At 48.3% G+C, this 19308-nt stretch overlaps 5 protein-coding genes across 5 annotated transcripts; 4 read left to right on the top strand and 1 right to left on the bottom strand.

The window, feature by feature from the left end:
- Positions 1-1565: 1565 nt before the first annotated feature.
- On the top strand, positions 1566-2077 carry UV8b_06049 (uncharacterized protein; the record flags this gene model as incomplete). The annotated part of the gene is made up of 3 exons (XM_043143546.1): positions 1566-1679; positions 1826-1843; positions 1913-2077. 3 exons carry the CDS (start codon positions 1566-1568, stop codon positions 2075-2077), a joined length of 297 nt encoding a protein of 98 aa, XP_042999481.1.
- Positions 2078-2777: 700 nt separating this feature from the next.
- Positions 2778-3203, top strand: UV8b_06048 (uncharacterized protein; the record flags this gene model as incomplete). The annotated part of the gene is made up of 2 exons (XM_043143545.1): positions 2778-2812; positions 2963-3203. 2 exons carry the CDS (start codon positions 2778-2780, stop codon positions 3201-3203), a joined length of 276 nt encoding a protein of 91 aa, XP_042999480.1.
- A 911-nt stretch (positions 3204-4114) lies between these two features.
- Positions 4115-5154, top strand: UV8b_06047 (uncharacterized protein; the record flags this gene model as incomplete). The annotated part of the gene is made up of 3 exons (XM_043143544.1): positions 4115-4133; positions 4230-4586; positions 4655-5154. 3 exons carry the CDS (start codon positions 4115-4117, stop codon positions 5152-5154), a joined length of 876 nt encoding a protein of 291 aa, XP_042999479.1.
- Positions 5155-6382: 1228 nt separating this feature from the next.
- Positions 6383-8346, top strand: UV8b_06046 (uncharacterized protein; the record flags this gene model as incomplete). Its single annotated transcript, XM_043143543.1, has 2 exons — positions 6383-7040; positions 7100-8346. 2 exons carry the CDS (start codon positions 6383-6385, stop codon positions 8344-8346), a joined length of 1905 nt encoding a protein of 634 aa, XP_042999478.1.
- Positions 8347-10093: 1747 nt separating this feature from the next.
- On the bottom strand, positions 10094-11058 carry UV8b_06045 (uncharacterized protein; the record flags this gene model as incomplete). Its single annotated transcript, XM_043143542.1, has 3 exons — positions 10094-10362; positions 10414-10460; positions 10511-11058. The coding sequence occupies 3 exons, from the start codon at positions 11056-11058 to the stop codon at positions 10094-10096; spliced, it is 864 nt and encodes a 287-aa protein (XP_042999477.1).
- Positions 11059-19308: the final 8250 nt, after the last annotated feature.

Raw genomic sequence — 19308 nt, 5'->3', positions numbered from 1 at the left:
TTTGGCTTTGGAGGGCACATGGTATCATCAAGTTTGTCATGGGCTTTGGTTCGCAGCAAGCTCACCTCGAGCCATGATGAATGCTGCAGATTTTTCGTCCAGTATATAACGTGGCTGACTGGCACCTTCTGTGAGACCGGAGGCCATTGGCGAATGGCTGCTGTTCAGCTGTTCATTTTGGGGGGCCAGCCGTCAATGTTTCTGTCCACCCTGTCCAGTCCTGAAGCTCGGATGCTCCTTCCATGATTGCCACCACTGCCGTGTAACCACACAATCGGACCATCCGAGTTTTCTCGGTGGCGTTGCGTAACATGTTTCTGGGTCTTGTTGCGTAATTCGCCCTCAGAAAATCATTGTTACGTTTATGAGGTAGGTATGTGCGAATACTTTTCCTCACGTGAGTACTCCGTGGTGGCCAAAGAACGTTGGCTCGCTGAACTTGAAGCCTCCCTTTGGCTCCTTGGAGGGTATTTTATTCATTCACCAAAATTCTCTCAGCTTTCTTGATACAGGCCGCCTGCTGACAGCCCGTGCATGAATTTGTCAGGATTCTTTGTCTCCTTTTCAAGGCGTTCATAGTGTCCTATGGTAACCCAGACACGAACCTAGGAACCTACCCGTTAGTTATGCCCGTAGGTTGATATTCGCAGCTGAACTCCGTAGCTGCTGTGAAAAGCAGCAGCACAATGATTCTGGAAAAAGAAGATAATGATAGCAACTAGCTGTCTAAAAAATGGAAGGACAGGCGATATAGGATCTAAATAATATCAGGCTTGTGCCTGATATTTGATGTAGAACTGGCAAACAGCTCTGCTAGTCAAAACGGCGCACAATGAAGGCAGCAAAGCCGCTCAAACAGAGCATCAAACAAAGCTACCAAGTTGCACGAGGAATCGACTTCGTGCATTATTTTCCCACCCCACATATCTATACCTGAAAATCGGAATAACTACCGTAGATGGTCGGCCCGAGCAACACAGTACCCACTTGAATAATTCGGTGGGGTGTGGCAGTATAGCTTAGCTACCTTATTTATCTTCCCGAATCTGGTCATTATGTTTCAAAACTTGCGATTCGCTTTTTCCCAAGCCCGCGGCCGGCTTCAAGACACCTGACGAACGCGGCACTGTGGATTGTACCTCATTTAGAGCGGAGAGTCGTTGGTCGCAATGCCTTGTTCTGCTGCTTCGGACCGTGGTTTGCTGCACTCGGCTCAGTGGCGGTTCTGCAGCTGCTCCCTGCGACAACATCAACTCGACGCTTTCCTCTCGCAGCTCGGAAACGCCCCACACCGACTTTTCTACCCAAAAAACCCGGATATACAAATGCATTCCTATCCTCAGAGAGGGCTTAAGCGGCCCCTCAATCCATCATTGAGAAGATTGTTCACCGTTATGCCGTCATGACATGGCAATGCCTGGTTGCCAAGAAATATATGGAAATTGGAGCCTCCAAGATGATTGACAACCAGCAGGTTGCTCTGACCCTGGCTCATGACGCTCAGGACCGTATACGATTTTAAACTCACTGAATTATATTCTGTTTAAAAGAATTTGCCCGTAAACATGGCTGCTCCTTTAAGAGGACAAGGAATCAGTCATCCAATTATCGAAGAGGGATTCACGTGTCCGGGAGCTGCCACTGTCGCAAGCGATAGTCATTCCAATATATACAGCCGGGTAAGAAGTCTCGTGCATACTTTTCCATGCCCTCATCTCCCTTTATAAGGTCGCACGCGGTCTCTATCTGGGCTACGGGGTAGGTCGGACAGCTTCTACGCAGCTGAAAGTCGTGCTAACATTCATCTAACCCGACGTGGTGGCAGGTCCCGCCTGTTATCAAGGTGATTCTTATCAGTATCCTCCCGATCGGTGTTCTACTAAAGAATGGCTTTTTAATCTGATTCGCTCAGGATACCGTATACACACTGAGTGCGACTAGTTGCTCTTTATGGCTTCTTCATTATCTCACCACTATAGAGAGTTTGCCTAGCTCCGAACAGACTTTCGCATACTCCCAAGTGGGCGACCGCCTTTCCGCCAGCAACAGAACCACAGTGGGGAACCCTCGGTGGTAAGCCGAGAATAACTGATCTATAATTTACGTGGTTTCAAAACCTCGCCATTTCATATGGCCTGTGATCAATAATGTGCTTATTTCTCGGTATCGTTTCGAGATTTCCACTGCCGCTTTGCTCGATAGTTTCACCAAAAGAGCGCATCAACCACGAGCCAATCCATAATATTTGGAGAATCGGCTTACTGCCGGCCCCAGTGCGACATACGCCAAAGAACTGGACCCAATTCCTGTGAATCCGCCACAGTTCATTGGATTTAAGGCATTTATAGAAGGCTAGTGAGCCAGGTCTATAGGACTCTTCCACTAATAGTTTGAAAGAGAGGAACCAATATAAATCGGATTCTACCGAGTCTGCACCTATTAACCGGCTGCTTGCTTCTTGCTTTCGCAGATATTGGTGGTACATTTTCTTTAGGGCTGCTAGGGCCAGCACCTCCCGCCGCGCAGACTTCTGCCTTTTCTTCTAAACGGCGTACTTGACGGGTTACCGCCTTACCTTCTGAGAGTTGTGGCGCTCGGCAGGCTGTCCTCGTCCTCGTGGTTTGTCGGGCATGGCGGCACGGGGGTTCCGTAGGAAACGACGGCGGGCGAAGTTTGACGGCGCGGTCTCTTTACTATGGGCAGTTGGATGGTGCGGAAACGGCGATCCGCAGAACCTAACAGAGGATGAACCTAGTCAAGGACAGGCATAGATAGTCATGATCGGGGTCATCAAGAAGGTATGGCCATATATGTGAGTAGCCAATAAGATGTCCTTGGTTCTATCGATACTAAGGTCGGTGCTAGTACCGACGAATCCTACATGACCGCATGGGTTCACTTGTAGGGTCTGGAACAACAAGTGCCCTTTTGGTACCAAAGAACTTTATCTAAACTTGTCTAGGTTGTCACCCCTGGTTGCTGGCCCTGATTCAGTTACGATTATTACACCAAGCCCTGAAGTTGTTGCTGCCAGCGCTATCAACGGGGAAATTTCGGGTCCGGGCTGGTGGCAGAAGCCTGAAGGAGTAGAAAACGTTATTATTGGCGAAGGGAGCGGCAAACCCATCGTTGCTCGCTCTTTTGAGGATGCTTTTGATAAGCTTCTCGATGATGCAGAGGGGCATGATGATCGCAATTGCTGAATGCGGCGAGGGCGCTAAAGACGTCACTGAGCAGCAGTCTCGACCCACTGCTTCTAACGAGGAACCTTGACCGAGATGCTGGCCGGCTTTGAGGGTTGAAAGGGAGATTATCTTCTGCGACGAAAAATAACATCTTGGTTGTATCCATCTTGTTGAGTATTCTCCATTCCGCGTTCGTACATTTACTTTAATAAGGCAAGGCAACAACGCCTACTAGGAAACCAATCTGGAGAAGATGCCGAATTATATTTGAAGAATTATGAGTAAGAGCCTCAAACAACCGCCAGGAAGGGCGAAATTACGACGAAAGGCTTTGACTTTGGCTGAAGCAGCTCCCGTGAGCAAGCCGCGCGACTGCTATCTTGGCCTAACAGATTCCTCTTATTATTGCTGGCAGCTGCGGCGACATATTCGACCAGAATAGCATCAACAGCGCTCTTATAAGCCTCGAGATACCTAGTCTAGATTGGCATCTCTTCTGGGACGTCCGCCGCTCCAAGGTCGTCGTCACAAAACAGGACGGATCGATATATAGGAGCAAAAATAAGCGAGCTGTCACGGAATTCCCAAGAGTTGCTGGCCGTTCTGGAACATTGGGTAATTGTTATTTAATGTTGGGATTTCCTGTGCGCAGCATATGGTGTAGTACGTACCTGCAGGCACAGCCCGAGAGGCCGAGAGGCCGTCAGGGTCGCAAAATACTGCATCCTCTGAAAGATATTGGTGGAATCGAGGAGGCAATACTACATACATGCACTTTCCTTGTTTAAGCCCCCGGCCTCGTCCGTTTTTTGGCCCCCCGTGAACTGGGCCTAAGATAAAAATAGTCGATAGTCTGCTACGTAAGCGCTTAGCCCCTGTCCTTACCTATCTATCTATTGGCGCCTGGATAAACTAAGCCTCGGACGAAAATGGTCTATATTCCGCCATGTAAGCGCTTAGCCCCTTTTGACTGACTATACATCTTACCACCCGAATCTAGTAATGCATGTTTAAAAATTGAGGCGGCAAGCTCTAAGCATTTAGGCAGAGAACCCGGGTGTCTCCTGTCTGCACCACCACAAAACACCATCCCAGGCTCACCATATGTCACCAAGGAAATGGCAATAAGCTTCATCTTCGCGGCCATTGCGCTGGCACACTCGGCTCAAAGCACAGCACAGTGCTACTGGATGAATGGCACAGAGGCAACAAAAGACATGCAACCGTGCAATCCCAACCAAGCCGTCAGCGCATGCTGCGCATCCAACAAGGCTCGACCAGATATCTGCACGACGCGTGGCATTTGTATTTCTCAGGATGAAGGGTATACGGGCTTGGCGTTTGCCAATGGTTGCACTGATCCAACTGGAAAAGACAGAAACTGTCCACAGATCTGCGTTGGTATGTTGTTTAGTTATTCCCCGGGACTTGTGTCCAGTTCTCGAGTGGCCAATTTAAGTCCAAGTCAGGCAAGCTGGATTCATCGATTTTCTCTATCAATGTTTTAGCATGCAACAGCGGTGGCCATTACTGTTGCCGAGACGCAAACGACCACAAGAATTGCTGCGACAATGCCTTGGCCCAGGTAGAAGTTGATCTAGGAGGTCTCTTCATTCCAGAGCCAAAGACGGTCACAACTGCACCTTCCGGAACGGCCGCAACCACACCCACAGCGGCAGCCTGTGAATCGAACGTAACCTTGAATAACAATCTGACGGGAAACGCTTCCTGTCCTACGGATAAAGCGGCTGTTGTTGGCGGAGCAGTCGGGGGAGTCTTGGGAGGTGCACTCCTGGCCGCCCTAGGGGCAATCGCAGTAATGCACAGGCAAAGGTCAAGGAATGGCGAAAGAGGTCCGAATGGGACTAACACATCAAAGAACTGCTCTCCCGACTACCATTTCAATGAGTATAGCAATGTTCCGCAGGAATTGCCGGCTTTGCGGTCCGCCCATGAGCTAAGGGGATGAAATTTACGGATATCGGTGGCGTTGGTGTTTTTAGTTGAAGAATTGGACTATTTAACTAGTCCGACAGCTAGAGGGTCAGGGACTTTTTTTTGTGGAGCGAGCGGTCGAGCGGGGTGTCGAAAAGTTTCCAGCAAATTTAATGCCTCAACCTGGTTTCGCCTCAGAGGTGAAGATTGCGACGCGATCGATGATAAGACATGACTTGTTATTAGGAGGCTCGATCTGAGTATATAGGTGTCTTGTCAGGGGGAGAAATGAAATGCAACGATGATAAAGAGCCTTCCCCCTATGCTGCAGCAGCGCAGCCGATGCTCTACGGAGTATTATGAATGCCTACTAAAAGGCTACACTATGCCCATTCCCGAACCCAACGGCGCTTCCCGATTCCAACGCTAGCCTATGACCCACTTATATATAGGGTTTACCCGGTTGGGGCGGCTTCCCCGCGTGTCAGTATGTAGATTTGTCTTGAAGTTGTGCGTATCATAGGGCGCGTTGTGCCATGCAATTTCCTACAAGTGCTTGCTCTTTGTGGCCCCTTTGTGCCACATCAAGAAATTAACCACTGCGTTGAAGCGCTCTGACACTTCCCGTCGGAGACGTTTTTTTGCTCCGAGAAGCGGACCTGTTTCTGCATCGTGTTATATATTAAACAAACCGGGAACCGGCCCACTTGATTTCACCTTCCAGCTTTGGCCTAGGCACAAAACAGACCGTTTGCACGTCATTCGTCTCGGGATGCCATATTCATCTCCGTGCTGGTGACTTACCGGACCGGCGTGATTCACTGCTGCTTTCTTTCCCCCGCAAAGGGTGTTTGTTGTTCTGGGTGGCTCTAAGGCACAGCTTCTGGAATCTTGTTCATAAACCCTTTTTACATAGCCGCGGCCGTCTGAGAATAGGGCGTGGGGATGCACGTGGTAGAAATGGTATATGCAGAGCTCCGCTGTCGGAATACAAGGTTATACCGGGGGTAAGGAGGCAATTCTACGCGGGCCAATTGCTCCTTAGCTTTCCCCTTTGCCCTTCACTAGCCGGACCTACGACCTGAACCCCCGCGCCTGTGAAACACGACGTTTTACCGAACCTGCTGATTTCTTCTGTTTAACCCGCAGACTTCTCGCAAGACCCGACTGGTAAACATCACTTGGCACTCGACGGAAATCAACAAAGAAACCGCAAAACACTACCAAACTCGCCAAAGCGGAAAGAAACTCTCCTTATTACGATGGAAAGCGAGGTAGCAGCCAAGGCCGCGCCGACTATACACACCTTACCAGGGTCGTCGAACATTCCGCTTGCAGACTTTCCTTCTCCTGAAGCAGCGGATACCGTTGAGCCCGCCGAGGAAGCCGACAGGATAATCAACCATCTGAATGAGTCTTTCCAAGATGCTACTTTCAACGAGACGGCGGATCTGTTCTGCACGCATGGATATTGGCGGGATCACTTGATGATATCGTGGAACTTTAGAACCGTCAAGGGTCCCGCTCAAATTGCAGATTTTCTTCAGATAGGTGCCAAATCAAAGGATGGGTTTCGGCTCAAAAAAGTTGCCATTGACAAGAGTACCCCTAGTCGCCAACCCAGTATGGGATACCTGGATGGGGAAGCCAGCGTGCCGAGCATTCAGGCATTTTTGTCAGTGGAAAGTGTGCTCGGCTCGGGAGAGGGATTTGTCCGTCTGGCCCGTGAAGGCGGAAAATGGAAAATATACGCCATATATACAAGCTTGCGCGCATTGAAAGGTTACAATGAGGCCATCTTTTCAAACCGACCACAGGGTGTTAGTCACGGCGGCCAGCCGGGCAGAAAGAACTGGGCTGATAGGAGAGCACTGGCTCGGGACTATAGGGATGGCTCCGAGCCTGAGGTGCTCATCGTTGGTAAGTTCTGCTGGTGGGAGGGCCGTGTTTACCGGGCGATGCTAACGTGGTGGCAACAGGCGCCGGACAGGCTGGCTTGACAGCAGCAGTCAGGTTGAAGGCCTTGGGAGTCAATGCTCTTGTCATCGAAAAGAATGAGCGTGTTGGCGATAGCTGGCGCCGCCGCTACCATCAACTGGTACTGCATGATCCCGTCTGGTACGATCACCTGCCGTTTCTGAACTTTCCTCCTCAGTGGCCAGTCTTCAGCCCCAAGGACAAGCTGGCCGACTGGTTTGAGGCGTACGCCAACATCATGGAGTTGAATGTTTGGTTGAAGACGGAGCTGGTCAGCTCATCTTGGGACGACGAAACACGCCTTTGGTCGGTAGACGTTGTGCGAAAACTGGCCGACGGAACCTCCGAGTTGAAAACCTTCCACCCGCATCACATTATCCAAGCCACGGGGCACTCGGGCGAAAAAAATCAGCCAGACATAAAGGGGTTGAATGAATTTGCTGGTCGCCGCATTTGCCATTCTTCCGAATTTACTGGTGCCAGACAAGGGGGAGACGGGTTGAAAGCCGTGGTCGTGGGTTCCTGCAATTCCGGACACGACATTGCTCAGGATTTCGTCGAAAACGGCTACCACGTCACCATGGTGCAACGTTCCAGCACCCACGTCGTTTCGTCGCAGGCCGTTACCGAAATCGCCCTCAAGGGCATCTACTCGGAGGATGGACCGCCTGTCGAAGACGCGGACATGATTGTGCAGAGCATGTCCAGCAGCATGCTTAAAGCCATCCAAGTCGTGGTCGCCAAGATTCAGCGCGACAACGACAGAGACCTGCTACAAGGCCTGGAAAAGGCTGGTTTCAAAGTTGACCATGGACCGGACGACTCTGGTCTGTTCTTTAAATATTTCCAACGCGGTGGAGGCTACTACATTGACGTGGGGGCTTCGAGGCTTATTGCTGAGGGAAAGATCAAGGTGAAGCATGGCCAAGAAATCACCGAAATTCTTCCTCACGGTATCCGATTTTCGGATGGCTCAGAGCTGGAAGCTGATGAAATCATCTTTGCTACTGGCTATCAAAGCATGAGGAGTCAAACACGTCATATCTTTGGGGATTTGGTTGCAGACAGAGTGGGCGATGTGTGGGGGTGGAATGAAGAGGGCGAGATGCGGACCATTTGGCAGAGGACGGGGCACCCGGGGTTTTGGTATCACGGGGGGAATCTTGCGCTGTGTCGGTATTATTCCCAATTGCTAGCTTTGCAGATAAAGGGACTGGAGGAGGAGGTATACGCGTATGAGGAGGATTGATGATGCTACTGTGCCATGAACAGGGAATGGAAGTGCATGATGGACACAAGACGATCTTTTTCGGGACTGTCCTTGAGGTCAAGTCTGTTGGAAACAACATCACACGATAGTTCTGCCCTTTGAAAAGCTACCTTGCAATTGCTTTTGACTTACAGACTCCTTGTGCAAAGGGTCTCCCATTTAGGCTGACATGAGCTCTTGAACATGATGCTTGATGGGTCTCCATTCACGCTTAATTGCCTCTGGTCCTTCCAAGGCAGCTTCACAGGAAGAACCAGTCCGTGTTCATCAAAGAATGATCTGTCTGTTGATGCCTCGCAATACGTGCCATTACCAGCTGGGATGTGGAATCTACTATATACAACCACCGCTCACCGGTGCCTGGGACTCTTGTACTTGGCATTTGCCAAAACAACACACTGCTATTTTCAGGACCACGGCTACTATGGGCGGGACTTGGGAGCTGGGGCCAAGCTCAAATCACTGAATGCGAGAACAGCCCGTCCAAGGTTGGCGCATTCTAATACAGAACGGGGTCTGTGGTGTAAAATATACGTACCACAAGGCGAAACGAACAACAAATCATGAGTTTATCGTGGTGCGATTCCTTCCTATTCGTATAGTAATGGTAGTTTAGTATCTGGCGGATGGCTGTCGAGTTGTAAGAATACTGCGCTTTGAGAAGAAGAAAACCAGACACATTCAGCACGAGAGACTAGGCTAAAAAGACTAGGCCAGTTCCTCTATCGACAAGTTGCCAACGGGCTTCAGGAAAGCATGTTGGTTCAAATGCAGATGAATGAGAGTGAGCCTGAAAACTATCAACACGTCTTGCAGAACGGAGCTGAGTCTACAAAAACAAGTGGCAAGAGTATATTTACAGACTTTCATGCACCGACATTGTCGCATCGGATCATTGTCTTGGTTCTGCATTTCGACGGATCGGTATCTCGCCAAGCCGGTGCGCGCGTCCGTATCGCTCGGCCACACCCCAAAAGAAAACGCGCTGCTCTTGCGGGGAGTGCAATCGACGTTTCGTTCTGTTGTGTTGGTCGATTGATTTTTCCGGTCGCAACAAATCGTCGTTTGGCAGGCGCATGTGGAGCTTTTCCCCCAAGCCCCCCGGTTCTAATAGCCCGTGACGCCGCATAAACTCTACCCGGAGTAGCCCCGGGTTCGTCCCCCCAGTTCAGAGATATGGGCGCCTTCGTCCCATTCGCTTAGTCAACCGCCCTTTAAAGCCCTCCTCGTAGTCCTCGTCATCGCGCTCAGTTGTCTAAAGGTTAACAAGCACTAACTGATCGGTACTTGCTGCACCAGCTATTTATAGTGGGCACGGGGGTAGCCCTAAGGGGCTACCGTTCCCTCGGTTACATGTGCCTCATCCTAGCCGAACATTCCCGACAATTACACGGATCCACCGATATCCCCGGCAACAGTTCCAGCAGCCCAGTCCCCTTTAAGGCCATGTACCCCTATTCCCACTAGAATAAGGTCCCTGGTAGGTGGTGTCTGGTTGTTACTTCCCGCGCTGCTCAGTCTTTTACCTTTTACAAACTTCGTTATTTTCATAGTATCGTGGTTTTTTATCTATGCATTGTAATAAGTCAGCAAATCTCCAAATCACGTGTCATAGGCGATTCGTCTTCCTCATCGAGGCCCTACGGAAAGACCGCCGTCCATTCTCAACTGTACAAACCTGTCAACCCCCCCTCCCCCCCGACACCCCAGGATATTTGCCACACCTTTATAATAGATGCATGCCAAAGTTTCTCGCCATAATGTACAATCTCATGCTCCTCGGAATGAAATAGTGTAGGAACCACGCCAGAGAAGAGAAGCCGCCCTGCCAAAACCAAATAGGCTTGTTCTTTTTCTGTATCATGCTGACAACTGCGCGCGCATACTTGTCCGTGTCCATAGCCCCTTCCTGAGACTGGGTAACTCGTTTACGCCAGAACTGTTCCACGGGTTTGTATCGCGAGTTTTCGGGCAGAGAGGGACTTTCTTCGCGGACTGAGCAGTGTTAGCTCACGTGCGATAGGCAATGGGATGCTGTTTTCTCACCAATGTTGCTCTTCACGCCACCGGTTATGACGGTGAGGACATCGACACTGGATTCCATTAGCGGCGATGCCCGCCTGCATAGGTACAATCGACCTACCCCAGGGGCTTCAGTTCCATGCGAAGAGAATCCCCATATGCGTGCAGCGCAGCCTTGCTGGCATTATACGCAGACGAGTACCCCAGAGGCATAATCGGCGCAATGCTGCCAATGTTGACGACGCACCCCTTGGCGTTGATGAGCAGGTCTGCGCAAGCTTTGACCGTTCTCATGGCCCCTAGGACATTGACGTCGAACATGGCGGCCACGACGCCGTCGACATCGAGGTCCAATGCTGGGCGATGTGTTGCCGAGCCGGCGTTGTTGACGAGGACGTCGAGTCGGTCGTTTGTTATAGACGAGACTCGCTTGACGGCTGCGGTGACGGAGTCGCTCGAGGTCACGTCCAGCTCGACGGCAACCATACCCGGTAGGAGGAGGTCGGTGGCGGTCGAGGGACGGCGCACGGCGCAAATGACGAAGAAGCCGGCAGAGTGAAGTTCTGTAGCAAGAGAGCCGCCGATGCCACCGATGCCAGCACCCGTGACCAAGGCGGTTTTCTGGCCGGGTTCGGGGCCTTTAGCATTGTCGTTTTCCCCAATCGTCATTTTCAAGGATGGCGCATACAGAAAATGTGGAAGGATTGCCTTGTATCACGGTTCTGCCATCTCTTGTCGGAGAGGGAAGAGGAGCAAGTGGTGGCAGGAAATTGGCTGGGCAAGTCGACCACATGCAAACTTATTGCCCTGGGGTGGCTGGGAGGTAAGTACCGGCTTGTCCGTTACAACAACCAGGGTTTAGGTAAGCTGGGTGAGGCTACCCACTGTAACTTGGGGGGGTCTTTGGGCGGCTCCAGGCTGGGCTGGGCCAACCAGACAAGCGCTGCCACATACCTTAGGTAGACATGGAAGACACCAGAAAGATTGAACCTCTCACCATCACAACCCTACAACCATCAGACCTTGAGAACATTACCCCCAGGCGCCATCATCTGAAAGTTCGACTCAAAGATGCCAATTCTCGCCGAGGCACCCGACGCCGTCTTATCACTCGATCACCTCGACAACCACAAGTACTCAGTAATCCGCACAGCGTCTCAAACCGGCAAACCTTGTTAAGCAAAGCTGTGCCGAAGGTGCAGCGTGTGCTACGTAAGTGCGTAAAGCGTGCCTTCCAGCTTTGCTTCTTTAATGAGAGGCCAGGGGTGCTAAGCCACTATAATCACTAGCCACATGTCATTCAAGCAAGCCATCTGATTGGTCTAGAGGGCACTAAAACGCCCTTATTGGCTGAAAAAATAGAGCCGGTATGTATCTTTGTAGATCCGGTACGTACTCTAAAGAGGCGTAAATGAGGCTGTTGCTATAGTATTTAGTATTGCAAGAGGTCGGGTTTGTTCTTGATTATGACGAAGTGGCGGAAAAGAGGCGTAGAAAGCTAGGTCTAATAGAAAGATGTATAGACGAATCCTTATAGAGCCTATCTTATCCTATTAGTGTAAAATAATAAGGAATTACTCTAATTCATAGCGCAATAACACCCGCCTCTAATTCCCTTATGTGTGATCCTAGCCTAGCTATCGCTATAACCTTATTAATATAAGCCTCGTCAATATAAGCAGCCTCGTTAACATAAGCCTTATCAATATAAGCAGCCTCGTTAATATAAGCAGCCTCGTTAATATAAGCAGCCTTATCAATACAAACAGCCTTATCATTAAGTAATTATTAGTATTATCGTCGTATAATGGCTGCATTAGTAGCAAATCTAGAACTGCCTCCACCCCCCCCCTTACTACTATTAGCACAGCCTGATGATCCTGATCTTTCTAAGCCTCATAAGTAATGTGGCCGTTATAAGAGAGATAAGCCTTTATCTGAGTTTAAAGGGGCGAGAAATCCAAATAAGCTTATTTAGAATTGTCTGGACTATTAGTAGCGAATCTCTTTAGTATATTTTTTTTGCTACTTTTTAGAGAACGATTCTAATACTTCTCTTCTTTTTATAGATAAGCCGGTTGTCGAATATTATAGAGCGAATTAGGAGTATATTATATAGGCAGAAGCGTGATATTACTGAGCTAGCATCTCTAGAGCGTTAAGAAGTCATATGCGGTGTTCCTATTATGCTTCGACTAGATATGCCATAAGATCCTATATTGCTATTTCGACTAATTCTTCTATTATAAGCTTTAGGTATATCCTTTATATGCATCGGTTAATTCGTTAATAGGGCTAGACGATTAATATTATAGTTCTTCCGCAAAGGCATTCGCCTTAATGATACTCTTACTTAGGTATGGGTATATCGGCAGCAGGTATTTACTCTTACTATTAGTAGATATATTATATAAACTCTAATATATATATATATATAGGATATTATTTAGTGTAAATATCGGGTTTGATGCCGAGCCGGCGAGCAGCCTTTAGCTACTCCTCTATTATCAGCCTTTCTGCAATTAAGTCAATATAATCAGCCTCTACTTTAGCCTCTATCTTAGCCTCTATCTCGAGATAGTAATAGTAATAATAATAATATTGGTTTCTTTATTTATAGTGCATATAGAATTGCTCGTGCTATTGCGTATCGATATCCCGATAGCCTATACATTTAGTGTGCTGGTACTATTAGTAGTGTTGATATAAACTCGGGGTACCCAGTTGTACGTAGGGTTGCGCGCGTGGTATCATGTACCGTGAGGTCACGAGGCAACGGATTCTATTGCTTTACTTATGACTGAATATCTAAAAGGAAAGAAAGGAAGCAAAAGAGGGTAATTACACGATGTGGCCTTTTTGTGCGTGTGCCGTTGTCACGTGCATCGGCGCAGTCGGGCCGGGCTGCCCGCGTGCCCTACCGGGCTCAGGGGTAAAGGGGCAAAAGTGGCCACATCGTGCGCAACGGGTGTGCGCGGCACATCCGTCGCAATGTGCCCAATTGTGCCCAATTGGGCACCTTGCGACAGCGATTCCGACACTGGCAGCTTCTCTTTTTATAGAAGCAAACATCGGAATCGCTAGGATGTAAGGCGCACACATAGAAAGAAAAGTGCGGCGCGGTCTCGGCAGGTTATGCCGCCGATAACGCTGTCGCGCCGCGCGGCCTCATACCGCACAGCCGGTATGTTGAGTATCGCAGCCAAAACAAAGGGGCAAAAAGGGGCAGTAGTAAACGCAGTAAAACAACACAACATTGAATATAGGAAAATCCACACACTTGCCACCCATGATATCACCAATACCTTCCAAACGCAGTCAGACATTGACCGGCCTCTTTACCTATCCTTCCACACGTATAACAGCCCTATTTTGGTCGACGAAGGTCTCAAGGGCTTTATTAGGCGTTCCCTTAGTCATTACATCGGCGAGATTGTCATTCCCTTTCGTACCATACTTTACGGCTTGGAAGCGATTGCGCTGTATATGACATGCTTGCTCTATATAGAGCTGGTTATCGACCTGCCATTCAAGGCGCTTATTCCATCTCGCGATATCTTTAAAATTAGGCCTTTATTATTGTGAAATAGGTAGGTCGAAAGATATATGCCTATTGGGACGGGCCGGGGCCTTTATCTTGTCGGGACGGGCCGGGGCATCTATCTTGTCATGACAGGCCGCCGGGGCACCTATCTTGTCAGGACAGGCCGCCGGGGCACCTATCTTGTCGTGACGGGCCGGGGCCTCTATCTTGTCGGGACGGGCCGGGACCTCTATCTTGTCGGGACGGGCCGGGGCATCTATCTTGTCATGACAGGCCGCCGGGGCACCTATCTTGTCAGGACAGGCCGCCGGGGCACCTATCTTGTCGTGACGGGCCGGGGCCTCTATCTTGTCGGGACGGGCCGGGACCTCTATCCGGCTGGGATAGACCGGGATATCTATCCTATCAGGACGGTTATAACGGGCCGGGCCATCTATTCTGTCGGGACAGGCCGCCGGGGCACCTATCTTGTCGTGACGGGCCGGGGCCTCTATCCTGTCGGGACAGGCCGCCGGGGCACCTATCTTGTCATGACGGGCCGGGGTATTTATCTTGTCATGACAGGCTGCCGGGGCACCTATCTTGTCAGGACAGGCCGCCGGGGCACCTATCTTGTCGTGACGGGCCGGGGCCTCTATCCTGTCGGGACAGGCCGCCGGGGCACCTATCTTGTCATGACGGGCCGGGGTATTTATCTTGTCATGACAGGCTGCCGGGGCACCTATCTTGTCAGGACAGGCCGCCGGGGCACCTATCTTGTCGTGACGGGCCGGGGCCTCTATCCTGTCTGGACAGGCCGCCGGGGCACCTATCTTGTCGTGACGGGCCGGGGTATCTATCTTGTCATGACAGGCTGCCGGGGCACCTATCTTGTCGTGACGGGCCGGGGTATCTATCTTGTCAGGGCAGGCCGCCGGGGCACCTATCTTTGGCATTATCGGGCGAGGCGTTTGGGCCCGATATCTGGTATTACGGGCGGTGGCGGCGTTAGCTTATAGGGTATCATCGGGGTCTTCTATTGAAGGAAGCACATCATCAGGGCCTATAACCCGAGCTCTATTGGGTATGCTATGACCTCGAGGGGCATTAGAATAGCCGCCTCGGCTAGGGGTATAATCCCTAGGTTGATATGATTGATCGGGTCGGTCTTATGGGCTGTAATTATCGGCCATTACATATTATTGATGACGGGAGCTTTCCCCTGTTTCGAATAGCGGCCTATTGTAAATAGGCGTCTTCCCTTTTGGTTATTGGGACCGGCCCCTTTCTTTATCGGTAGGGGCAGGGTCAAGGGGCTTTTTCGATGTGGAGGGGGGGACGATAGGTTGTTGTGACTATGATCGTGCCATTAGTGTGACGAAGTTCCTTGGCGTTGACGGGGCTTATAAGAGCCGTAACGCGAGCCTTAGTGAGGGTATTCGCACAACTGTTATAGGGGCTCGTGATGATGATGATAAGAGCCTTATGCGTGTATATGAGGGCGTATTTTGAAGCCTTTGCATCTCTTGCTCGGTATTACCGATAGGCAGTAAGGCTTCCCTGGTAGGGTTGAGCCGGGATAGGAATACACTGCGAATAAGTTGCCGGGTTACTTCCTCTTAAGGCTATTATGGATTCTGTTATTATTAAAGGCATTTAAGTAGGGTTAGTATTGTTAGGGAACCCGATACTCCAATATATACGCCGCGTTCCCGTAATATTAAGCGGAATTGCCGTAAAACCTAAACGTTAATACGGCGGAATAGGGCCTCATTCCACTCGCTATAATCTTCGCGGAATTATTCCCAGAGATTATTATCTAGGTGGGTATTTTCCTTATAGGTATCTATAAGGAACGCGATACAGTTGTGTAGCTATATATTCGTAGCATTATCAGGGTCGACGGGCTCTATAGTGTTAGTCTAATTATCGTCAAAGAGTGAGGCAAACCGTTGTATCCTCTTAGGTAGCTCTCGTGGTTATTGTGATGATATTAATAATGATGAGGCTATGGTGTTAAGATGAGGGTTTGAAGGGGGGGGGGGGGGGATGTATTGTAAGGAGCGTAAGATTCCCTCTTGCAAGGAGTGTAAGATTCGAAAGGGCTTTTACCGTAGTGGTAAAAGAAAGAAAGAATAGGAAGAGGTCACAAATCGTTCTTCCTAGATACTAAGGGTATCTTCAAAGATTATGATATTTAGCGTAAGTTTCTTCCTCATGATAAATAAGGGGAAGGAGAGGTTATAAATCGTTCTCCCTCTAGTTAGTATAGCTAAGAAAGCTCAACTGCCTCTTCGAAATCAATATCTTGCTGATCTGTGATGCACCGTTCTTTACGGGATATAATTATCCTATAAGTGGTGGTTATCACCATTAATTAGTATTGATATAAACTTGGGGTACCCAGTTATATATAGGGTTGCGCGCGTGGTATTATATACCGTGAGGTCACAAGGCAACGGATTCTATTGCTTTACTTATGACTGAATATTTAAAAGGAAAGAAAGGAAGTAAAAGAGGGTAATTACACGATGTGGCCTTTTTGTGCGTGTGCCGTTGTCACGTGCATCGGCGCAGTCGGGCCGGGCTGCCCGCGTGCCCTACTGGGCTTAGGGGTAAAGGGGCAAAAGTGGCCATATCGTGCGCAACGGGTGTGCGCGGCACATCCGTCGCAATGTGCCCAATTGTGCCCAATTGGGCACCTTGCGACAGCGATTCCGATAAGTAGTATAAACGATCAAGATGAATAATAAGTCTGCTTAAATTGTTATAGCATTTAGCCTAAGTCTTAATATTTTATAGCGAATAGTGACGAGGTTCCTTATTGCTGCAATTATAGGTATGAGCATTCTACTGCTGGTTCTACGCTAAGATTATCCTTCTTTAGCAGTAGTACTAATAATCTATTTATATTCTCGTCTCAATAGGGTTAAAGTTCACAGTAAGCAGCTACCTTAGTAGTGCAACCTAGGGAGTTTATTGAAAACCCTACGTTTATAGGTGATCTATCTTTAATAGCAATTAACGAATCTGATATTCTTCTCCTTACCAACTGGAATATAAAGATTAATAACTGCAAGATAGAGTATTGCGTTTAATGCAAAATAAAGTGGTTCGGCCTCGACTTATGCAATTATATTTACTGTAGATGCTGCCGATGTGATATAAATAAAGGCCTAGATAAACCCCCTTTCTTTTCATAAGAAAATAACCTTAACTTTAGTACTATTCTAGACTTTCTTCCACCTTTATTATAAGTTGAAGAAATGCTAATTGCACGAGTTTATATACATATCTAGGTATTCTAATATCGTGGCCAGCAATATTAGTATCGCGGTTATGTTATTAACTTCCTTCGGGATATTAGGATAGTTTATTTATAACTCCCTCTGCTTCCAAAGGACCTAGATATAATTATTCTTTGACCTTAGAATGCTAATAATTAACCTTATATGATTCGTCAGTTTAAAAACCAATTTTGTTAAAATCCTATAGTAGCCTACTAGGCTGCTGGCCTTATGCCCTACTGGCCTACTAACCTTCTGGCCCTTATACCGCCTCTTGGACTTATGGTAGTATTACCTTAGGCCTTTGCCTTCTACCTTAAGGATTTTCAGTGGATTATTTACTGTATATCAAGTAAGGTAGGCCTTGTTGAAAAGGTGTGGCATTGCTAAATTAGCGTGGTTGCCTACTAGCGTGGTGGCGGCCTACTAGCGTGGTGTGGCATTGCTAAATTAGCGTGGTGGCCTACTAGCGTGGTGGCTAGTCCACTAGTGTGGTGGTTAGTTACTAGTGCGGTGACTAATTACTAGTGCGGTGGTTAGGGTGGTTGGAAAGGTCGGATATAGCGGGGTTGCTGACGTATCATAGCGAGCATTACGGGGAGCTTTCTTACTGGCTACCTTGGATGCCTGGGCCCACCCCTCCTTCGTGTATATATAGGATAGCTTTTCCCCTTCTTTCTAGATAGTAGAAGGGCAGCACAATCGAACCTATTAATGCACTATATGCCTCTTAACTTCCACCTTCCCTGCGTTTTTGGTTATCTTATATTTGCCTTGTCTTTACACTTGCCCTGCTTTATAGCACTTGTATAATCTTAGGACTTAGTGAAAAATCTAGTATTTATACTAAGATTAGTTCACAGGTCGCAGACAGTCTTGTGCCATCTAGCTAGCTAGTAAGGCTCTGCTTTTATAGTGACCTTGAGAATTACAATAGGTTATGAGCCCGGGTTTTACTTCTTTGTTTTAACCCTACCTTTTTGTGTTTACCCCTTAGTCTCTTTTGCTTATTAGTACTACTAATATAGCTATCCTTTAGTATCTTCGGCTTACCCTTATTAACTTCGGCTTACCTATTATCACCTTTGGCTTACCCTTATTACCTACGGTATTACCCTGCGGCAATCAACGGCGTACCTAACGGCAACTTATAGCGTAACCTCACGGCACTTTTAGCGTAACCTTACGTTATTTTCGGCGTAACCTACGGCACCTACGGATTTTATAGTGTGATATCTACCATACTATACCACTGTATAACACCTTTGCACCTAGTGTACGATACCTACTGCACTGTACGGCACCTGTTATACTCTTCCACTTATAGCACTTTTGGTACAGCATTTACGGCACCTTTTATATTACGGCACCTATAGCACCTACGGCACCTACGGCACCTACGGCACCTACGGCACTTACGGCACCTTTATATTACGGCACCATATAAGCACCTTGAATACCAACGCTATAATACGGACTTGCACAACGCCTACGGTATCCGTGCTTTTTTATATTGAGACCTACCGCTATATTCTGCGGTTACCTTTTATAGTAGGCTACTAGCCACTATATTTACTAGCTGTCTAGCTAGTTACTCGGTTATTTTACCAATTATTCGACTATTTTGCTAGCTATTTAGCTAGTTATTCCTCTATTTTTATAACTATCGGCACTATTTTTCAACGGATTTTTAAACCCTTTTTGCCTATTATGGTAGAGTTAGGATCCTATAAGGTCCCTGAATCCGATACTGAAGTTGATACTAATGCACAGCTACAGCTAGATATAGACGATATAAAATCCCAGATGAATATACTAACTGACCTTATATAGGGCCTAGTTAGTAGGCAAAATAACGATACCTAGGCTACCCAGGCTACTAATAAGAAGCCTACTAAAGCCACTAAAGCTAGACCTTCCACTAAGACTACCACTAAAGATAATGATAGTGAAGCTGATGTTATGGAAATCGACCAACCTTCTACTCCTATAAAATATAAGGGTAAAGAGCCTATTTATACAACGCCACCAATAACTATTACCAACCAAATTAGTGATGGGGCTATTAAGGAATTAGCTAAGACTGCTAACCGCTTTAAGGAGTCCTAA

This window comes from Ustilaginoidea virens, chromosome 5 (assembly GCF_000687475.1).
Source record: "Ustilaginoidea virens chromosome 5, complete sequence".
Classification (NCBI taxonomy): Eukaryota; Fungi; Ascomycota; class Sordariomycetes; order Hypocreales; family Clavicipitaceae; genus Ustilaginoidea; species Ustilaginoidea virens.
This window is presented reverse-complemented; position numbering and strand designations above follow the sequence as displayed.